This window comes from Pavona decussata, unplaced genomic scaffold (genome assembly GCF_977016875.1).
Source record: "Pavona decussata unplaced genomic scaffold, jaPavDecu1.1 SCAFFOLD_38, whole genome shotgun sequence".
Taxonomy (NCBI): Eukaryota; Metazoa; Cnidaria; class Anthozoa; order Scleractinia; family Agariciidae; genus Pavona; species Pavona decussata.
The window spans coordinates 4,637,501-4,660,831 of NW_028145460.1; the positions used below are offsets into that span (position 1 = coordinate 4,637,501).

At 39.2% G+C, this 23,331-nt stretch overlaps 3 protein-coding genes and 1 long non-coding RNA gene across 8 annotated transcripts in view; 2 read left to right on the forward strand and 2 right to left on the reverse strand.

The window, feature by feature from the left end:
* Nucleotides 1–3,716, reverse strand: part of LOC146483734 (uncharacterized) — an 11,238-nt gene extending 7,522 nt beyond the window's left edge. The window contains exons 1-2 of the mRNA XM_085105868.1: nt 3,571–3,716; nt 1,289–1,502 (exon numbers count right to left, since the gene is read on the reverse strand). Coding sequence (XP_084961994.1) covers nt 1,289–1,468 — 180 coding nt within the window. The 5' untranslated portion in view covers nt 1,469–1,502; nt 3,571–3,716. The remainder of the gene's footprint in view (nt 1–1,288; nt 1,503–3,570) is intronic.
* The window catches only part of LOC146483722 (uncharacterized), a 232,772-nt gene that overhangs the window by 206,591 nt on the left and 2,850 nt on the right, over nt 1–23,331 (forward strand). The gene's annotated exons all lie outside the window — the stretch shown is intronic.
* On the forward strand, nt 5,490–14,402 carry LOC146483735 (uncharacterized). 5 transcript variants are annotated; one of them, XR_014863826.1, is made up of 4 exons: nt 5,490–5,724; nt 7,609–7,678; nt 13,025–13,094; nt 13,870–14,386. It is a non-coding gene; the product is annotated as an uncharacterized LOC146483735 (long non-coding RNA). The 5 variants fall into 5 exon arrangements; XR_014863825.1 differs by lacking the exon at nt 13,025–13,094 and having other exon boundaries at nt 5,492–5,724; nt 13,870–14,402; XR_014863823.1 differs by lacking the exons at nt 13,025–13,094; nt 13,870–14,386 and adding an exon at nt 8,454–8,765 and having other exon boundaries at nt 5,499–5,724.
* LOC146483736 (uncharacterized) lies at nt 17,595–21,958 on the reverse strand. Its single transcript, XM_085105563.1, has 4 exons — nt 21,729–21,958; nt 20,144–20,357; nt 19,699–19,907; nt 17,595–18,621 (listed from the first exon to the last, which is right to left on the reverse strand). Exons 1-4 carry the CDS (start codon nt 21,785–21,787, stop codon nt 18,414–18,416), a joined length of 690 nt encoding a protein of 229 aa, XP_084961689.1. The 5' UTR covers nt 21,788–21,958; the 3' UTR covers nt 17,595–18,413.

Genomic DNA, 23,331 nt, shown 5'->3' on the forward strand with positions numbered 1-23,331 from the left:
CAATCGCAAGCATTACGACCATGTTTTGGACTTTGTCAACTATTCTTTGTCAAGTGTGTGCGGGCTACTTGTATCATCATCCCTGGTCTGAAACACAGCAAACTGGATATTCAATGGGAGTAACTGTTAGTCTGCGCTAGATTTGGTCAATCATCCTTCATCCTGAAGAAATTCCCAAAACCCTTAAGGTAGGTTTTGTATCAATTTATATTTCATCAAATTTGTTGGCCAAAACCTTATTTACTAAATGTAGGTAGCAGACGAGATGATAAAAGATACTTTTGAAGCTGATTTTCTCTCACTAAAGCCTGTTTGAGCTAAATACTAGAGCTCTCAAAATTACCAATTTTGCAATTTTTTGCAATTTGTCCCAGGTGTCTTCAACACCCATGGCCAGAGTATAGTTTTCCCCAAATTCATTTTATGATATTTAGAAACGTCAATATCTATGTAATCTCTGCTGCTAATTTGGTTTATGTGGAAAGAGTACTTTCGGAGAAATAACGAATATCGTTGTGCTTGTTTTTCCCGCTTGTCTAAATGGCTGACAAGGAACATAGTAGGGCGAGCATTTTCTTCTTGTTTATAAAACCCAAATTATTGTAATGGCGAATTTTATAAACTGGGAGAGTGGTTCTACCATCTGTATGAATTTCATTTGAATTGGTTCACATGCACTCGAGAACCAGACTCGTTTACTTTTACTTTTTGAGAGTGGAACTTTTGCTCCAAACATGGTCCCAAGGCCGACGTCATATAGTGCGGTTACCATGGCAACGATACATCTTCCGATCCAAATATGGTTGTTTTTGTCTATCCCCCAAGATAACCTACCTACACACAAAAATTGAAGAGGGGTTAAAATTTTTCATTTCCAACTTTGCTTCACTTTCCTGGAGAATTGCTCTTAAAACTTCAACCCCAGGCAACAATTTGTGTTTTACTGCTGTCAATCATAATTTCAGCGACAACCAGCTGACCGCAAAAATACAGAAGCCGACAAAGTGGATCGAAATCCACCAATCACAGAGTAAGAAAATGACCTTTGACTCCCATGAGCTAAACATTTTTGTTTTTTAGAGGTTCGCTGCAGACAGCGACAGCAGTGAAAAGTTAGTTGAATCTTGAACTTCAGAGTCCACATGTTATTGACAGGTGAATTAATGTGGTTGTACAAATTTTGCGTATCCAAAATATTTTCATTTGCAGCCATCTTGCAATACCACACTCTAGAACACGTAAACCCTGCCAACAATAAATAATTATTATAAAAATTGATTTCAGTTACCACATCTGAACCAGCTTTTGAAAGTGGACTAGTTCCTTCCTTGGCTAAAGCTGCGGCCCTTGGTCCATACTTCTTTACCAGGTACTGTTCAAGTGGAACTCCACCTTCAGGAGTTGTAGGGTTAAGGAAGAATGGCTTCCATGTCACTTCAAAGGAAAGCTCACTAGAAAACGCCTTCATGGCTTCTTCCAGATGGCGTTTTCCAACAAAACACCTAGATATAGATAAGAATTTAAGTTGAGTGCTATGAAAGTCCTTATTCGAATTATATAAAAATAAAAAAAATACTTAAAATAAGAGTCGTTATTTTGTGACAATTTAATCTCAACTGGCAATTTATCCTGAACAGGATTTGGCAATGGTGTAATTCTCAAGGTATTAGCTTTTTAACTGTCTTTTTAAACATTGAAATGTTTTTAAATCTCAAATCTGTTATACATTTTGTAGTTCCTGAAAATATTGGTAACCATTAGGCAACCCCCTATGGAAGAGATTCAGGAAATTGCATGCTGCAAAGTATCAAGCATTTTAGTCTGGGATAGGGTATAAGAAATCAGACAGTTCTGGTCTAGAATAGTGTATCATTTTCCAGCAAGCTGATCAATAATGCTTGAAGAATTTAGTCTAGACTAGGCTTCTCAGGAATTGACACTTAAGAGCGGCTGCCTGTAAGAAACGAAAACTGCATTTCAGCGACCACTTGGTCGAATTTCTGATATTTTGCCTGGAGATTACCCTTGGATTAACTATTTTCAAAAATCATATTTTAAAGTTCCAAGGTATTTTATTTTTTGAGAAAATTGTAAGAGTTTGAAATGCGGCCTAGGTGCGGTCACAGGCTGATGAAAACCGCGAAAATTTAGGTCAAAGAACGAAGCCCCATTCACGGTGTAAAATAACCCAATGAACTTGAAACTTTACACAAACCTAGACCAACGATCTCACAAGAAAATTAATACAATAAACATTCCAAACTCGCTGGCTGCTTTCTATAGCATGCAGATTTGTGTATGCTACTCAAAATGGCCTTGAAACTAATGCCTATTTTCATTAAAATAAAAGTGTTTCTGGTATGTAACTTTCTCTAAATTAAATCTCGTATCTCAAAAGACGAAGAAAAGAACTTTATTTGTTCCACGTTTTGAGCTCTGATTCAAACTCTTTCCCACTCAAGGAAGATCGAATATGCATGCGATACTTGCGGCTTGCAATTCACATCACGAATTATGAGATCAGAACCGATTCACAAACACTTGACATCTGGAGCCTGTGAATGTTTCCAAACATCACATATTGGGCTCTAAAACTAATCAGACTGACTGAAGACAGCAATTCAATGTTTTTCGATCCCAGATTTCTTTCCTATTCTGCTCTAAAATAATATATTAATTTTAATCCGGTCAATTAGCCTACGAAACATGTGCAACAAATTTCCATACCATTTCGATGTCGCAGGAAAAAGTAGTGCAAATCAAACTTTACAGCTCCTTTATCTTCTTAAATGAAGCAGTCAATCAGTAAAATGGAGAAAAAAGTGACTTTGTTCCTGCCGGCAGGTTTCGACTGCCAACAGTGACAGCTGCACAATGTCGAGGCTTGTCGTGTGAGATCGAGGCCAAATATGCCAGCCACAACATTGACAAAACGGTGCCCAAACCCTGAAATCACATGGCATCACGATCGGCACCCGTGGGGAATTTGAAGCGACTGGAATAGTATGCGTTCTCCTGATTATCGAACGCAATAAATGAAACTGCCATATTTGCAAGTAAACCAATTAAAAGCAACAATAGAGTTGTTAACCGTGTAAGGTCGCATGAATTCGTCAAAACGGAAAATAAATCAATTTTTGTTGCTGGAGTCATCTCCAAAACAGTGTGTGTTCTCATACTCCGGACACCATTTTCAACTAACAATTGGACCCGGGGAATCCAACCAGAAAAATATATATATTCCCACACTGGCCTGGGAGATTCCGTGGCGGGGGGGGAGACGTCCAATTCTGCACCGTCACCAAGGCACGATGAACTGCGTAATTTTCTCTCCGTTCCAATCAATCCATTCTTCGATTGCAGGTTCGGAAACTTTATAAGATAAAATCTTGATGACTATCTCGTGTACTGTTTCAGTATTTTCAGTTACTCTTGCATTTAGATTCCGGGGTTCAACTGATTCGTCGATCAATGGGCGTGAATTTCATCCCCGCACAGAATTAAATCGAGATATTTTCGAAAAAATGTTCTTGCCAAGAGAACAAAAACCCGCATGCATTGAGTACTCACCATGGTCAGATGGTGTCAGAAACGATGTCTATTAATACCTGTGGCTTCTGGCTACTCATTGTGGCTGGATTCTGCTGCAAATTTCGCCTGAAAAGCAACGAGCCGGGATCTCAACATGTATCTTCGCTGACTGCTTACTTCATGTACAGTGCACCGAAATATAGGCGCCCCGCCGTGAAATCGGTTTGGAGGTTGGTTTCTCCTTTTTGTAGGTTGAGCATGAGGGCTTCAATCTCGTCCCAGTGTCTTTTCTAGTCCGCCTGGCTGGTAAAATATTTCCTTGTTCAGTACATATTTGTGGTTTCAGCTTTGTAGAAACTACATTCTCATCGTGTAGTGTAAGTAAGTAAGCAAGCAAGCAAGTAAGTGTAAACGAACCGAAATCCTCCAGCGCATACCAAATTCGCCCGTGTAACAACACGATCAAATTACGCTGCACAATTTTGGCACTGCCTAGAGCTGCTCATTTACCCTCTGACTTTTTAGAAACTTCCGTAATCGTTTTACCCTCGAAAGTTCGAGTTTCGAATTTTCTGGCCTATTTTAAACGAGTATTCACCTTTCAACCCCCCCACCCCCCACCCCCTCCTCTCTGAACTAGATTTTTGTTTTTGCCCTATCACCCCCACTTAACTTGGGAACCTCTTCACAGGCTACAGAGCTTGTACTTTGGTAGATTTAGAAGTGTGTTAATTAACTAATTTCTTACGCAACGGTGACGGCGACGACAACGCCACAAAACAAAAACCGCTTCAATAATAAGCAAAAACAATCGCTCTGCACGTGTCTAGGCGGGCAACCCTTGTAATATAACACTACAATCAAAACAGTCCCATATTGTCACAAATCACAAGACAGGCCTAATCTGGGACCTTAACTTGCCGCGAGACTTGTGCGAGCTAATGCGAGTTTAGGCGAGTTAAGGCGAGTAAACGAAAAATTGAGCTCGGCTATCAGTTGCGAGTTTGTGCGAGATAAGGCGAGTTAGGGGAAAACGACCCACCTAATGTTGAGGTGAAAAGGGTTAAAACATATACCATGCTTTAATAAGATACATGAAAAAGATACCTTGCAATCTTCGTATGTCTTGTATATATACTAAGGCTCCATGTTTTCCAATTACGAAAAAAATAAACGAAAAATTCCAGATGAGCTCCAAAATTCAATGAAGCCAAATCTTGATTAAATTTAGGAATTGAATTTTTTCCTAATTGGACAAACTTAAGTATGGATATGAACGTTCTGTTCTTTATTAAAAATATAGCATTCAGACACCCAACTATCCCATTAGGTGGCTGTTTGATGATAATAATAATAATAATCATCATCATCATCATAACATAATATTTATTATAGCTACATAAATAGTTGGCAGAATAATAAATTAGTGAAAAAAGAAAGTAATGTAAACAAAACAATGATGAATAGATAGAGTGATTTTCAATTGAGTGTCGAAAGTAATTTCGCGTTTGCTTTGGTTTTGCATTACTACGCTCCGTGATTGGTTAACAAAACTCGCGCCACTTTCTCGACCAATGAGAATCCAAACCAAAACCAATCGTGTTTTTGCCGCACGTGTTTTCCCGCGCTTGGCGCCAGTTACATGTACTTACTTCGAATTCTGGTTGGCTCGTTGTGTTGTCTACATTTGTTGCGATTGGCCAGAGTAATTACTTCGGTTTTGGTTTTACGACACTCAATTAAAAACTGCTATAAGTAATAGACCCCGTTTTCCTTACAAATAACTATCTTTGACACTTTTGATCTCCATATTCTTTGGCCATCCCCTTTGGGGATTAATTTTGAAAAATAACACTGAAAGTAGGATGAGAAAATTAAATTGGTATCTACTTTGCTTAGTGGCGAGATTAAGCGAGTTTGTGCAAGATAGCGCGAGTTTAAGCGAGTTAATGAAGTTTGAACATAATCTGAAGTTGCGAGTAAAGACGAGTTAAGGCGAGCTAAGGTCCCAGAGTAGGCCTCAAGACAAACAACACAAAACTCGATCATAGGATTAATGTTGCCACAAGCGTTTTAACCTCGAAAGTGCGTGCATCGATATTTTTCTCAGTATCCAGCTTTCAAACAATCAGACGAGAAGTTCCAGTTGTCGCACCATATCGTCGTGCAAGAATGTCTGCTGCAAAAGGCGAGGTACAGGCTGTAAATCGAAAACTACTTAGGCGACTTTCTTTATATTTTAGGTGATATTTTTCTCTAGGTTGCTCATTTATGCCAGTTGCACTTTTTGTACTTTAGTAAATTGTTAGTGAACTTACCGTTACGCAACGGTGACAGCGACGACAACGCCACAAAACAAAACGCTTAATGAGCTAAAACAATTGCTTTACAAGTGGGTTTTAAATTTTTGTAAATTTCTTTGCCATCCTATGCAAAACAACAACCTGAAATGACCAAATTGAATTTTTACTAGAACGCAACTCCTACCAATTTGGTTGCTGGCGACTCCTGGGTAGTTTCTGTTGTAGTTGAACGAGTTGAACTTATGGCCAAGTAGTACAAATGAAGTAAAGTTATTTTCAAGTGACGTTTTCTTTGGTGTTATCGTCGTCGCTGCTTAAGTTTCCTTAGGCAGGGAGTCTCCTCTCGTTTTCCACGCTCGCACAGTATCTAAACGATTTGGGACAGGCTAGAGCACCCTACTGAACCGACGAGTCGACAAGTCGACCTCTAACTGGACCCCAAGAAAACGGACTTCGAGAAATCTTCGATCAAGTCGACAGTACTGATTTCATGTATTTACTTTTAATAGGCAGGATTTTTACAGCGGTTACCAATAACACGCGACTTACGGCATTCAAAAGAGTCGGATAAAGTTGCGTTTTGGTGGACGTCAATCAAAGAAAAGCCGTTGAAATTATTTTGAATTCTGACAAGATTCCAAAGTAACCCGGCAAGAAACTAAGAATTTTACCTCGCTAAGAGAAGGTAAACTTTATTTAAATTGATTCTCGAGCCAAATCAAGCGCAAATAAAAGGTATTTTTTATTTAAAAATTTCAATTTTTACTGCACGGGATAATTTGCTCACTTGCACGCATCGCTGATTTAATTATCAGGTGTAGCGATTTTCAAATGTTTCATAAAAAAGGCTTCGTGCAAATAATGCCTATTTCATTACATAACCTGACTTGGAAATCAACTTTCATAAAGTTTACCATCCGTCAGCGGATAAAACTGTCAATTTCTGGTTCTGTAGCCTTGAAATGTACTCATGCAGAATTCAAAATAATTTCAACGGCTTTTCTATGATTGACGTCCACCAAAACGCAACTTTATCGGAGTCTTTTGAAGGCGAGGTGTTATTCAGGTTATTGGTAACCGCTGTAAGGGTATTACCCGTCACCGCAATCCTAACATTACACTTCACAATTTTATTTCATTATAATATTTTAAGGAGAGGAGTCTTCATCAGGTAATATTCTCGAGTGCAGTGATTCAACACTGACTGGCAAAACATCATCACTGGCATGCAGCTTAGATTAATGTTTCAATGTCCGTGATCACAAGCTCGATCACAGAGTCCAATGCTATCGTATAATTAACAACACAAAATTCCATCATGCGACTTACTAACTGAACAAGCAAGTTAGAAGCTTCCATAATTGTTTTACCCTTGAAAGTTCGAGTTTCTGGCCTGCTTCAACGAGTATACCGTTGCATCACTCACAAACCGGTTTAGGCGGGGAAACCTACTAATAATATAACACTAAAAGCTTTACCTTTCAGTTATCGCAAGGTACGATCAAAACAGTCCCATATTGTTACAAATCACAAGACAAACAACACAAAACTCGAACACAGAATTAATGTTGCCACAAGTGCGTGCATCAATACTTTCCTCAGTATCCAGTTTTCAAACAATCAGGCAAGAAGTTCGCACCATATCGTTGTGCAAGAATGTCTGCTCCAGATTTCGAGCTACAGGCTGTAAATCGAAAACTACTTAGGCGACTTTCTTTTTATTTTAGTTGGTTTTTTTTTTATAACTTGTTCCTCTTTGTTGTTGTTTGCGCAGATTGTGCTTCAAGACGAACTCTCACCCGAAACGGTGAAAGAGGAATCGAAAACAACAATTAAGTCCAAAGGTAAACTGCAAATAGTCTTTAAAAGCTGAGGAAAACGTCAGGAAAGAAAATTCCTAGTAGCCACACATCGACGTTTACAAACGAACCACAGAATCGACTGGGGTTCGTTTGGTTATCAACAACTCCCTCTGGAATGCTGAAAGCTGGTTTACGAACTTAGAATAAACGTCACTCAACCGGTGCCTACAACTACCTGAAACTTAGAAACGACTTATTGACCAGACAACATCAACTAAACACACAAACTGATATACAAATTTTCTTACAATAGCCTAACAGACTTTTGACTGACAAAAGACGGTTCGAAACGCACCAATCACTTTTTACAGCCTCCACAGCCAATAACATTACAGCTTACTGACAAACGAGCAATAATATCTCGGATTCGCTGACCAATCAGGTCAACAACCAGAGAACTGATTTATACCATCTACTGACGTTCCACACTCCGAAGTTGTTTTCTGCTCGGGTTGTCAAAACATCAGTCAATGTCACCTCAAACAGTCCTTCTCAGGACTTTACTCATCTGTATGATCATAATTTACGTATACATGGTAATATCATTCTTATTAGCCTTAACTTGAGTGGTCCTAAGCTATCAATCGTCGTAGAACTTGCATACGCAAATTTTTGTAACGTGAGTGTCAAGAGTCTCACCATTAAAGGTGGATAACATTTGAGTTTCTTCATTGCCTTTAAAACAAAAATGGCATGTTAAAGTCGAACTAAAAAATAGCACACTCATTGTCTTATTTCATTCTTTTGGTGTTCTTAGGTCCGTTATCAAGGCTGTCCAAAGTCTCCAGAGATTTGCCGGCAGCATTTTTAATGTTGGAGAAGATAAAAATGCCGAACACCCCAGGGTGTCTATCCAGCTACACGTTGATGGAAGATAGGACCACTTCTGTGGCATATTAGTATAAATGGCATAAAATTATCGTTACCTTAAAAGAAGTTATAATTTCTTCACAAATTTTCATGGTAATTTCCGCCGCAGTTTTAATCGAAGTGAACAGTCTTAAAGCACGTTAGCGTGTTCAATTGTAAAAGAAAGAATGAATGAAACTAAAATATTCAAGTTACGTTTTCGTTTGCTGTTGTTTTGTATCCTGTGCATTTGCATCCAAGATGGTAGACCCAAAAGCACAGCATCTTGTGCTAGCTCTTTTATGCCCGAGCAGATCTAAGGCGGATTGTTTAAAGAGTGGATAATGTTCTTATCCACTTTGTAAGTCACTCAGCGTAAGCTTATGAAAACTAGAACTAGTAGTCGAAATTGTATTGCCGGGTTCCACTGTATCTGTAGGAAAAAATTTCACGCAAATCAATCTTGTAAAAAATACAGACAATCAACAATTGTTTTGTGTAGTTGAAAATATCCGATCAAAACCTCTTTCATCTTTCTACGCAAGTTTTACGTTCGTTTCGTCCATTATGTGACGGTTTTCTTCCATCTCTTTGCTCATTGTCCATTCAGATGACACTTCCAGTTATTTTCTGCATTCATGTATCACTAGATTTTCCATTTTACCTCATTGTTTTGGTCGAACTTCCATAATGCGTCTTGTGCCCGTCTTTATACTATAGACGCATTTTTACATGTAACACCACACGAACAACAACTGTTTGTCCACGGCGTCCAGACGGATAATGTGTCCTCTAGAAAAAAGGCCATTGAAACGTTCGACGTTGTGGTGAGGTGGAATTTACGAGGCCATCAAATACCTGGCACTCAGAATGGACGATGATATGTTGAAAAATGCCCACCTACTGCACGGGGAGGATACTATAAATCACACACTAAGCTACCGCTTTTTTCCTATTTTTTGAGCAATATCTTCATGGCTAAGGTTGAAACGGAGATTTTAAATCAAAGCGCATTAAAACCGCTCATTTGGAAATGATATATAGACGACATATTTTCCCTATGGACTTTAAACGGAGAGGAGATGATGCAGTTCATCTAGCAAGCAAACAAACACCGCCCCACACTAAATTTATGGCTGAAATTTCAGAAACAGAAACGATATTTCTGGATACAAACATTTATAAGGGCGAAAGATTCAGAAGCAATTCAGTTCTTGATGTGCGTACGCACTTCAAGCCTACTGAAACATTTCAATATACACACTTCTCTTCATGCCACCCACGAAGGCTCAAAAAAGGCTTCCTCAAAACCGAGGCTCTGACAATCAGAACAAACTCTTCTAAACAGAATTATTTGAATATTAAATCACGCCTACGAGAAAGAGGTTATTTCGAGAACCTTGTTCAAAGGACCCTCTTAGAAGTGCACTTTGAAAACAGGAAACTGGCATTCCTACACTGCATGAAAAACCGAAACAGAACAAACGGATCTCGCCTTGCGTTACACAATACCACCCAGCAGTTCCAAACTTAAAACAAATCCTCATGAAAGACTGGCATTTTTATAGAGCTGCAACTATCGCTCAAAGAAATCTGCAAACACCCTGGGTAGTTCGATGTTTCTGTTAAAGTTGAACGAGTTGAAATCATGGCCAAGTCGTACGAATGAAGTAAACTTATATTTTCAAGCGACGTTTTCTTTGGCGTTATCGTCGTCGCTGCTATCACCTAATAATTAGGCGGGAGTCTCTTCTCGTTTTTCGCAAGGGCAATATTTTTCACGTCGCTCCATAGTATCTAGACGTTTGGAGACAGGCTACTTCACCGGCACCCTAGCTAAACTGACGAAGATGCTGAAAATTGTTTGGATGTCTCCTATTGAGATGTAATTTGTGGATCAACAGCTATATGCTTATGCCATTGCTTCATTTTGTCGAAGTTTGTTTTCTAGCATTGGTATCACGTTAGACTTGCCACAAGTCGACTTCTAACGGGACTCCAAGAAAACGGACTTTGATAAAATCTTGTATCAAGTCGACAATACTAGTTGATGTATTTACTTTTATTTAAATTAGGCAGGATTTTTAAGGGATTTCACCCGTCACCGCAATCCTAACATTACACTGCACAATTTCTTTTCATTATCAAATTTTAAGGGGACGAATCTTCATCAGGTATTAAACACGCACAACTCCATGATTTCACATTCACTGGCAAAACCGATTATCACAGCTCAAGATCAATGTTTGTCCGTGATCACAAGGTACACGATCACAGAGTCCTTTGCCATCGTATGATAAACAACAAAAATTTCGATCATGCAACGAACATGCTATTTTAGAAACTTCCATTATCGTTTTATCCTCGAAAGTTCGAGTTTGAATTTCCTGGCCTGCTTTAAACGAGTATTTAGCTTTCAAACCGTTGCATCACTCACAAACCGGTCTAGGCGGGCAAACCTGGTAATATAACACTAAAAGCTTTACCTTTCAGCCACAAGGTACGATCAAAACAGTCCCATATTGTCACAAATCACAAGACAAACAACACAAAACTCGATCATGGGATTAATGTTGCCACAAGCGTTTTAACCTCGAAAGTGCGTGCATCGATATTTTTCTCAGTATCCAGCTTTCAAAAAATCAGGCGAGAAGTTCGCACCATATCGTCGTGCAAGAATGTCTGCTGCAAAAGGCGAGGTACAGGCTGTAAATCGAAAACTACTTATGCGACTTTCTTTATATTTTAGGTGATATTTTTCAGTATGTTGTTCATTTATGCCAGTTGCACTTTTTACTCCCGATACGCAAGTATTTTACACCTTTTACTTTTTGAGTAGATTGTTAGCGAACTTACCGCTACGCAACGGTGACGACGACGACAGCGCCACAAAACAAAACGCTTTATGAGCTAAAACAATTGCTTTGCACGTGCGTTTTAAATTTTGGAAAATTTCTTTGCTATCCTCTGCAAAACAACAGCCTGAAATGACCAAATTTAACGCAACTTAATTGAAACCATGACCAACTCCTACCAATTTGGTTGCTGGCGAATCCTGGGTAGTTCGACGTTTCTGTTGTAGTTGACTGACGATTTGGAATTACGGCCAAGTAGTACGAATGAAGTAAAGTTATTTTCAATTGACGCACTGTATCTAAACGTCTTGGGACAAGCTAAAGCACCATACTGAACAAGCGAGTCGACAAGTCCACCTCTAACTGGACTCCAAGAAAACGGACTTCGAGAAATCTTGTATCAGGCAGGATTTTTAAAGCGTTTTGGTGGACGTCAATCAAAGAAAATCCGTTGAAATTATTTTGAATTCTGACAAGATTCGAAAGTAACACGGCAAGAAACTAAGAATTTTACCTCGCTAAGAGAAGGTAAACTTTATTTAAATTGATTCTCGAGCCAGATCAAGCGCAAATAAAAGGTATTTTTGAATTAAAAATTTCAATTTTTACTGCACGGGATAATTTGCTCACTTGCACGCATCGCTGATTTAATTATCAGGTGTAGCGATTTTAAATCTTTCTTAAAAAAATACGGTTTCGTCTAAACAATACCCATTTTATTACACAACCTGGCTTGGAAATCAACTTTCATAAAGTTTACCATCCGTCAGCGGATAAAACTGTCAATTTCTTGGTTCTGTAGCCTTGAAATGTACTCATGCAGAATTCAAAATAATTTCAACTGCTTTTCTATGATTGACGTCCACCAAAACGCAACTTTATCGGAGCCTTTTGAAGGCGAGGTGTTATTGGTAACCGCTGTAAGGGTATTACCCGTCACCGTAATCTTAACATTACACTTCACAATTTTATTTCACTATAAAATTTTAAGGAGAGGAGTCTTCATCAGGTAATGGTCTCGAGTCCAGTGATTTAACACTGACTGGCTAAACATCATCACTGGCATGCAGCTTAGATGACCTTAGATCAATGTTTCAGTGTCCGTGTGCTCGATCACAGAGTCCAATGCCATCGTATGATTAAAAAAAACTCAAAATTCAATCATGCAACTTACTAACTGAACAAGCAAGTTTGAAACTTCCATAATCGTTTTACCCTCGAAAGTTCGAGTTTCGAATTTTCTGGCCTGGTTTAAACGAGTATTCAGCTTTCAAACTGTTGCAAACCGGTCTAGGTGGGCAAACCTGGTGATAATATAACACTAAAAGCTTTACCTTTCAGTTATCACAAGGCACGATCAAAACAGTCCCATATTGTCACAAATCACAAGACAAACAACACAAAACTCGAACGCAGAATTAATGTTGCCACAAGTGCGTACATCGATACTTTCCTCAGTAACCAGTTTTCAAACAATCAGGCAAGAAGTTCGCACCATATCGTTGTGCAAGAATGTCTGCTCCAGAATTTGGCGAGGTACAGGCTGTAAATCGAAAACTGCTTAGGTAATTTTCTTTTTCTTTTTTTTTTCATAACTTGTTCCTCTTTGTTGTTGTTTGCGCAGATTGTGCTTCAAGACGAAATCTCACCCGAAACGGTGAAAGAGGAATCGAAAACAACAATTAAGTCCAAAGGTAAACTGCAAATAGCTTTTAAAAGCTGAGGTAAACGTCAGGAAAGAAAATTCCTAGTAGCCACACATCGACATTTACAAACAAACCACAGAATCCCAACGAACCCCTCTGGAATGCCGAAAGCTGGTTCACTAACTTAGAATAAACGTCGCTCAACCGGTGGCTACAACTACCTGAAACTTAGAAATGACTTATTGACAACACCAACTAAGCAGACAAACTGACAAAAAATATCATAGAAATTGTCTAACAATAGACCAACGGACTTTTCACTAAACAAAAGACGGGTCGAAACGCACTAATCACTTTTTACAGTCTCCACAGCCAATAACATCGCGGCTTACTGAAAAACAACCAATTACACCTCAGTGTCGCTGTCTAATCAGGTCAACAACCAGAGAACTGATTTATACCATCTACTGACGTTCCACACTCCGAAGTTGTTTTCCGCTCGGGTTGTCAAAACGTCAGTCAATATCACCTCAAACAGTCCTTCTCAGGACTTCACTCATCCGTATGATCATAATTTACGAATACACGGTAATATCATTCTTACTAGCCTTAACTTGAGTGGTCCTAAGCTCTCAATCGTCGTAGAACTTGTCCTTGCATACTCAACTTTTTGCAACGTAAATAAAAGGGTCAAGAGTCTCACCATTAAAGGTGAATAACATTTGAGTTTCTTCATTGCCTTTTAAACAAAAATGACATGTTACTGTCGAACTAAAAATAGTCATTGTATTACTGTAGTTCATTCCCTAGTTTGTTTTTTTAGGTCCGTTATCAAGGGTATTCAAAGTCTCCGAGAATTTGCCTGCAGCATTTTCAATGCTGGAGAAGATAAAAATGCCCAACACCCCAGGGTGTCTATCCAGCTACTCGATGGACGAAGATAGGACCCATTTTTACGAATAGTAGTTTGAATGACACAACATTATCGCTACTTTAATAGAATTGATAATTTCTTCACAAATTTTCATGGAAATTCCCGCCGCAGTTTTAATCAAAGTGAACAGTCTTAAAGCACGTTAGCGTGTTCAATTGTAAAAGAAAGAATGAATGAAATTAAAATATTCAAGTTACGTTTTTCGTTTGCTGTTGTTTTGTATCCTGTGCATTTGCATCCAAGATGGTAGACCCAAAAGCACGGCAGTCTTGTGCTAGCTCTTTTATGCCCGAGCGGATCTGAGGCTGATTGTTTAAAGAGTGGATAATGTTCTGATCCACTTTGTAAGTCACTATCCGCCAGGTAATTAAGTTGTGAGAATATCAGCGTAAGCCTATGAATTGAAAACTAGAACTGGTTGTCGAAATTGTACTGCCGGGTTCCACGAATATCTGCAGGGAAAATTTTCACGCAAATCAATCTTGTAAAAAATACTAGCAGACAATAAATAATTGTTTTATTCAGTTGAAAATATCTGATGAAAACCCCTTTCACCTTTCTACGCAAGTTTTACGTTCGTTTCGTCCATTATGTGACGGTTTTCTTCCATCTCTTTGATCATCGTCCATTCAGATGACGCTTCCAGTTATTTTTTGCATTTTGTGTATCACTAGATTGTCCACTTTACCTCATTGTTTTGGTCGAACTTCCATAATGCATCTTGTGCCCGTCTCTATAATATACAGACGCATTTTTAATACCACACGAACAACAACACGTTCGTCCAGACGGATTATGTGTCCTCTAGAATAAAAAAAAGGCCATTGAAACGTTCGACGTTGTTGTGAGGTGAAATTCACGAGGCCATCAAATGCCTGGCACTCAGAATGGACGACGATATGTTGAAAAATGCCCAACTAATGCACGGTGAGGATACTATGATTCATACACTAAGCTACCACTTTTTTCCCCCTATTTTTTGAGCAATATCTTCATGGCTAAGGTTGAAACGGAGATTTTAAACCAAAGCGCATTAAAACCGCTTATTTGGAAACGATATATAGACGACATATTTTCGGCCCTATCGGCTTTAAACGGAGAGGAGATAATGCAGTTCATTGAGCAAGCAAACAAACACCACCCCACAGTAAATTCATGGCTGAAATTTCAGAAACAGAAACGACATTTCTGGATACAAACATTCATAATATTGAAAGATTCAGAAGCAATTCAGTTCTTGATGTGCGTACGAACTTCAAACCTACTGAAACATTTCAATATACACACTTCTCTTCATGCCACCCACCAAAGGTCAAAAAGGCTTCATCAAACGCGAGGCTCTGACAATCAGAACAAACTCTTTTAAAAAAAATATTTGAATCTTTAATCAGTCACGCCTACGTGAAAGAATTAAGTTATTCCCAGAACCTTGTTCAAAGGACCCTCTTAGAAGTGCAGATTGAAAACAGGAAACTGGCACTCCTACAAAAACCAAAGGAGAACGTACAAACGAATCTTGGAAGATTCTTGTATTCAATTCAGAATAGGCAGGTACAAAAGTCGGACCGGATCCGACTCGGACCGCCAGTCCGGGTCGGATCAACTCGGATCGACTCGGATCGCCTCGGATCATGGAAAAAACATAAAATTAAATGAAATTTTAAACTTTTACATTCTTTTACCCGTAAAAAATGGGCCAAATCAAGATTGACTCGCGACGTTTCTCCGTGTCGTGCTGTGTAGTCAAGCCGCCATTTGTATTCTAACTGCACGTTCCTCTCGGACTCGTCTCGTGTTCATCCATCCCTGATCCCGCCGCGTCGATCTCCACGATCACGGACCCAGACGAAGGTAAAATCTAGGCCATCTTTGTCAGTGAATTTGTATACGTCCACCAAAATGATAGTTTCAGTCATAACCGACATAACCCATTTCTGTTTACGCTTGGTGATTTCACAGAAATTCGCTTTACTTCCGTTTGGCTCCTAATTTAGAGAACAGGAAGTTGATAGATTTAGCTACTGATCATTAAGCAAAACTTTGCCTGCTTGACGACAAGGGATTTTAGTCCAAAATGGTTGACGTTTTATACGAACGGACTTAAAAGATGGCTTAGATTTACCTTCACCTGGGTCCATGGTCGTGGCGATCGATGCGGCGGGATCAGGGATGGATGACCACCAGACGATTCCGAGAGGAACTGGCACTTAGAATACAAAATGGCGGCTTGACTACACAGCACGACACGGAGAAACGTCGCGATTCTTTCTTAATTTGGCCCATTTTTGACCGGAATTTTAACTTTCAAATGGGCAAAAGTTTCAATTTCATGCCTAATTAAAAATGGCCGCAGCGTCTGTTATGATCATGCGTGGATTTTCAAGGTGGCAGTTTGTGGTTCTTGGAAGGAAAACATAGGTTTTCACTACTGTAAATCAAAAGAACAACTTCTAAGGAACACTCAGCTGCTTAAAAAGTCAGTGAGCTCATAGCGATGAAATTCCTGTTCGAGATTGTGTCAAGGTGAAACATGTGCGATCTGTGCGATCGCAAACAAGGTCTCCAAATCATCACATGAGCTGTAGACGTTCTCGGAAATTTTTGTGTGCTACTGGGAATCCACTTTACACTACTACAGGTTTGAATGTGAATTTTACAGTGCTTTATGTTAAATTGGTCGATTTGTCTTATTTCAAATAGCTTTGGCGAAATTTTCAGGATCGATCGCCTTCACGTAGCTTCACTCGAGGCGAAAATTGAGCGAATTTGCCTATCAGGTGTGAAGACAGGTCTGTCTGAATAAATTTTTCAGTTAAGAAAGCTTATTGTCTGTTTATCTGTGTGTCTTGATTCACGAAATTTCTATTATGTAAACCATGGGAGAGCCAAACCATATCTATTACTGTCCCCCGTGTATTTTAACCGAAATCCTCCAACGCACACCAAATTCCCCCATATGACAACAAAATCAAATTACGCTGCACAATTTTGACACTGACTAGAGCTGTTCATCTACCCCTCTGAATTTTATACAACATTGCTTTTTTACTGCAATATTCAACAAAAATAAAGCAGTAGCCACATGCAGTCATAGACTGCCTTCGTTCTATTTGTTGTTTTGCACTGCTAACGAGACAGAATTAGAACTCGGTTATTCGCTTCTAAAAGTTTCTCTTGGATTTTGGACGGTTTCTCCAGGAGGCAGTAAATCTGTGATATTCGCAAATGGACCAGGCAGACCACCACTGAGAATATCTTGATGCTAGTAACCCATTGGATGTACTAGTGTAGGTGAGAGGTGCCCAGGTGAAATAAGAAAATGTAAAAATGACAAGACCTAGAGAGGTGGGCGAGGACTGTTGATTTGAACGCTCCAACAGTTTCTTGCCAATAACACTGGCGGGAAGATTGCTCCATTGTATTACCAATGCAGGAAATGTTCACTCAATTTAAGTAACAAATGCTATAGATTAAAGAATATATATCTTTTCAAGAGTTGCTGGGCTTGCGGGTTACAGTGCAAAGAACTCAACCGGGGCCACCGATAAAAACCGACCCTTTGAAATTTAAAGAAATGTTCTCCTTTTTGATTGGTTTGCAAACTACCAAAGCCAGACTCCTTTGTTGTAAACGTGACCTGTGATTGGCTGACCAATGTTGGATGGTCCCGGTTGAATTCGTTGCACTGTAATAGTCTATCTGAATAGGTTAACGCGAAAGAATAAATATTTCATCCGAGCAAACTCGTTTCTCATAGGTCTCCGAAGCTGATAAAAAAAACGATAACCTGAAATCGTCAAAAAGGCCGCCGGAAGACGCTATTGTTATATTGAATAGATGCCAAATCTTGTTTTGGTAAATTCTATGCTTTGCAATAACCAGGAAGCCATCGCTAAATTGGTTTTGTATATATAAAGTGTCTCTTACTTATCCTAATAAATATAAAAACACGACTTATGAGTAAGCAAATCTGGTGGAAGGTAGTGAGTCCGTTTTTGGCTGACTGTCGACGAAAACAAAAATCAATTAAAGAAATTAAAATAAATCTGTGAAATAGTCAAAACTGGTCCCATAAAAACCAAAGTCACAAGGCACATGAAAAGTTTGATGATTAAATTGAACATTACTGAAAACACAGGACTCCATTTTAACCAGCCCTGTTGAATTGCACTGGAAACGGACAGATCTCCTGTAGTTTAAACTCATACTGAAAAAAAAAAATCTCTTTCTCCCGGAATGCAGTGTTGGTTCCTTACAAGGTTACTTCATTTTATTACTTTGTAATGTCAGAAGGTTTATACACCGGGACAAAGAAAGCTTAGTTGGAGTACTTAACGTTTCTTGTCTAAAGAAAAAGCAAAAAATCAGAAAACTTCTGTCAGTCGATCAAAAACGTCTCTGGGACAACGCAAAAATTGATTGCACTGGTCGGCCTAAACTCGATTAGCCCTAAATTGCGTCAACAGATCCTGGAAGATACTTTTGAACGCATCAGGTGGCTGTACGCCAGGTAGTGAAGCCCAAGTCTGCTCTCTCCCCCTGAGATGGATTTTAAAATGAGGTACTTTATCAATTCCTTCATCTCGAACTTTCGTTGCTTCCTCTTGAACTCGGGAACCCACTGACGGTTCCTTCATGTGTCTAGAAAAACAGCAAGAACACTGGGAGTCAATTTGTGCCTGATCACTTGTGAGTAACCTTTAATTAGATCAGGCGTTTACTTTTTGTGTTTCTGTGCATTTTTTTTTTTTTTTTTGGGGGGGGGGGGGGAAGCTAGGGCGATTGCGCTTCGCGCTCACAACCACTAAACACCTGTTCTGCAGGCTAACTTATGAGTCTCTAATTTGAAGGAGAACTAAAAAGCAAAAACCTTAAACATGAAACAAACAAAGAGTAAATGAACAAATCCGGCCCAGTGATTACGCTAGAAGAAAATTATGGGCGATGTTATACCATCATGATTGTATCTTGAATGCTCCACTGCCAATTGGATGGGGACAAAAGAAACACATGGCATGCATGAGTGAAAGTTGACTGAATTTGTTCAATAGACCCACTCATATATATACAATTTCGCATAGAAAGTTGCATTCTAGACACTCGTTTGCAATAGCGTTAAACTAACAGGGGCCGAAATGGAGTAAAAAAGACAGATTTTTCGAAACTAGGATGGTATTTCAGATATCCTGAACTCCCCCTCCCATTTTTTATGCATTTCTGACAATTATTTCTGACTTTACCTAGCTACAGAAAAAGTTCTATGAAAAAAAAAAACAATATTAGAAGGTTTTCGCAAGAACGTCCTTTAATTTATAAAGAAAGAAGAGAGAAGTCAGCTACCCTTCAAATATGTAAACCAATTGTAGAATACGTTGTTTTGGTAGATGAAAAGGAGGGTGAGTCCACGGGAAGGTTGGAAGAGAGAGGTTAAAGGGGGTTGCATCAAAACACCAAACCCCATCTCCTCCTAAAAAAATGAAATGTTGAAAATGTTCATGGCATGCAATGAAGTCAAGTCTTAACTAAGTCAAACTCATTACATTATAAAGACAATGCTGGCACCATCAAAAGTGCCCATATTGCTAAGGAGCACGTTATTTTGAGGGAAAATATTTTATTATGGCTTAGTCCAAAAATACTGTCCATCATAACAGGGTGTCTGTAATGCGTGGTTAAGTGGGTCTCTTTAAAGAAGGTCGCAAAAACATGAATGTTTACTTTTTCATAGCATCCAGGCTAAGACCAGTATCCACAGCAATTTTAGCCAGAATATCAAGAGAGTTGATATCCTTTGCCTCTTCAAAGTATGCTCTAAACAGGTTTTCTGCGAGCAGACCTTGTTTTCCCTCAGACTTGGCATAATCCAGCATACAGTGGGATTTTAAGCTGTTGACCATCCGATGATCTGATAATTTGAAGTTTATGTTCTGAGAATAGAAAACAAAATTATCTGTAAAACGATGCTAGATGTACACAAGAAAGGCTTCGTAAAAGACCTAAGAATTCACGAATACTTTTCAGTTTTCTACGCCTACAGTATCAACCTTGCAGTTATTTCAGTTACCAGAGGAGATAAGGAACTAAGTCAAGTAAGTCATATGTTTCATTCCTGGTTGGTTTACCAATTGTTCACTTCTACTACTACCTAACAAATTAATTTTACCACATTTGCGCCAGTTTTGGTCAGTGAACTGGTGCCTTCCTTGGCCATAGCTGCAGCCCCTGGTCCATACTTCTTTGTCAGGAACTCTTCAAGTGTAACTCCACCCTCAGGAATTGTAGAATCGAGGAAGAATGGCTGCCGTGTAACTTCAAAGTGAAGCTCGTTAGAAAACTCCTTCATGGCTATTTCCAGATGGCGTTTCCCTATAAAACACCTATATAAACAAAAATTTAAATTTGCATGCCTTGCTTGGTGAATAGTATACCTTCTAAAACCCCTCTCCTTTTCCTTCACTCTGTACTCGTCGCTCACTTTCTCGACTTCTCCGCTTAAAGAAGTCGACTTGTGGCAAGTCTAGGTGAATCGATCTGGGAGTTGTAACTCGATTTAAAAACAATAAATATACTTAAGGTTACTATTTTTATGACAATTAAATCTGGCAAAATTTCCTAACTGACTGAGGATTAAAATTATTGTAAATCGTGAAGTCTCAGATGATATCCATACCTCCGGAGACTCAAAATTTTTGTGGAGTGCTTGGCGGGGGAGGGGGGAGTAACTTTGCCAATTTACACCAGTTATATCAGTTTGGGGTTGAAAGTTGTTATGTTTGCTATTTTGGTAAAATTAACAGAAGACCTGCACCCTTCAAAAGCTTTGTTTTCACTGGACCCTGATAACCTGCAGCTGCATTGTTTTTTAGGGTTGGGAGCACTCGACTTCAGTCTGCTAGTGTTCGTTCTTTTGTCCTCTCAGCCAACCATGTTAGACGTTGGCAGAAGGCATTAACAGAAAAAACGAACGCGGAACCTTTGAATATACACTTTTATATTTTTGTTATCTCATATTTACAAGTACGTTGTCTTCATGTCATGTATTAGCCAATCATTTTTTTCCATGTATTTTTTCAAACTTTAATTTGAGGAACTATATTTTCCTTCAGTATAGCTCTGGCCCTGAGGAAGACTAATTCTATTAGTCGAAATATTGGCCACTCAAAAATCTGCCGCCTGCCATAGTGCCAGCGTTGCATTCAGTTTTGTATTTTCACGTTGGAAACGTTGTCACAGGTCACCCCAAAAAACAAAACAAAACACCTCGAAATCAGTACATCACGTGTTTTTGATGAGGTGAACAACATTTTTGCAAAGTTTCTTAGAAAATGATTTTCAGGAACATCTTTTACTGATCGATTAAACAGCGAAGAGGACGTTAAAAAAGTGAATGATTATTGTTTACAGTTACAAACTCGCCATTGACAGACAGGCTAATATACTAACATATTCAAATCGGTGTGTACCGTCATGGTAATTAACAAGCTTATCGATTTTCAATACTAAAATATCAATAATTCCAAACTCCAATCTGATGTAAATGTGACACGGATCGGACTAGACAACCTTAAAGTGAGGTATCGATCATACTTACGTCCCTCAAAAAACACCTAGTTTGAGCCTAGGGTCGAGGGCTCGACTATAAAGCTGGTCAGAAACTAGACTCGCTATAAGTCGACTTCTTATGGCACCGAAAGAGAGCAACGCTTCAACAAAAACGGACTTTGAGCAAGTCTAGCTAGTGTACTTACTCTGGGCAGATGGTATCGGAGATGACGTGTATTAATACCTGTGGCTTCTGACTACTCATTGTTGCTAAATTCTGCAGCAACTTTCTCCCAAAAACCGATCGGAAAGCCACGATATTTGGCTGCTAAATAAATATGTGACTGTAGCCGGGATTTCAGTTCCGCTAATTACCTCGCTAATTTATTAAGCTAAGCTCTAAGCTCTGCTATAGACCTTTATCACTCGGCAGCCATGTTGGGTCTCAGGAGAATACAATTAAAAGCTTTGTTTTTGCACCGCAAGCCTACAAGCCTCGTCCAGACGCGAATTCAGTGCGAGGCTTGCCGTGCAAAAACAAAGCTTTTTATTCTCTTAAGACTCAACATGGCCGCCGAGTGATTAAAGTCTATTGTAGCTACAGTGGAACCCCACCATATGATATGGCCATTTCGTTAATACAGCCGTTTCATTATTGCGGCCACTTTTTTGTCCCGGCGAAACGCCCATACATTTCCTTATAAGAGAACCCCGTTACACCCTTTTGTCTCTTTCTTTATTAATTGAGCAAGCAAAAGAAAGGCTCTGCTAGCAGGGTGAATCCCAAAGTGTGTAATCTTTACAAATTCACCTCGTTAATACGCCCGTCAAACCAAATTTGCATTCTAAGGGGAAGTTACGTTTATTTTACTATATACAGTTATTCCGTTTCAATTTTAAATTCTCCAGAATGCAGATACCAAATAATTTGATCAAGTGATTGTTTTCATAAGCACTGGAAGCGGGTACTCTCTTATATAAGCCTTACAGGCAGATTGAGGTATGTACCCCCCCAAGGCCCTGAGTAAGAAGGTAGGTAGGTAGGCACAGTCAACTCCCTTTATTGCGGACACCCTCGGGACCGCGAGTTAGTGTCCTTAAAGGGGGATAAGAACATAGCTTTCTTAACATTTAAATCTAATTTACAGTGTGCAGAACAAAACTGCAGATCTTCTTAACAACCTCTGACTCGAAATTTAAAAACAACAATTAAATCCCCCAAATAGCTCCCCCGATTCCCCTGTAGCTCAGTGGTAGATCATCCGAACTAGTAATCGGAGGGTCATAGGTTCGACTCCTGTTCAGTTGGGAGAACTCGGATTTCTTATTCTTTTTAATATTTTACACATACCGTATTTTCTCGATTAAACGCCCCCGGCGTTTATTTAAAATTCGGCAGTTTTGACCCGGCGTTTTTACGAGGCCGGCGTTTAATCGGGGTCCGGCGTTTATTAATGAAATGCGATTTTCAGCCATTTTTCCACATTGATTTACTATTACCGATCCTTGGAAACCTAGGGGCAGTTCGTCAGTGCAGGACGATTTTTCTCTGGATTACCCAAAGTTACAGTATTATGGTACCGTACATACGGCACGTGTACCATGTTGCAATCAAGATTTGCATCACTAACAAACAGCACATAAACAATTTATGAATGATGTAGGAGCAAGTAAATGATATGAGTACAAAGTTTTAAATTTATAAACGGTAATGTTGCTAACGTCCTCCTCGTTTGTGTCAGCCAATGTGTGCAAATAATTTAAGTTTTAATTACATGCTAATACATGCCGGGACCCCGAACAAACGCC

What these genes read in the sequence shown, in the direction of transcription:
- LOC146483736 (XM_085105563.1), bottom strand. Translation starts at nt 21,787, where the DNA reads ATGAGTAGTCAGAAGCCACAGGTATTAATACACGTCATCTCCGATACC. An exon ending in TCCGATACCATCTGCCCAGA is followed by an intron (nt 20,358 to 21,728) that starts GTAAGTACACTA and finishes TTGTTTATATAG; the next exon opens with GTGTTTTATAGGGAAACGCC. An exon ending in AGCCTGGATGCTATGAAAAA is followed by an intron (nt 18,622 to 19,698) that starts GTAAACATTCAT and finishes CTGTTTTTCTAG; the next exon opens with ACACATGAAGGAACCGTCAG.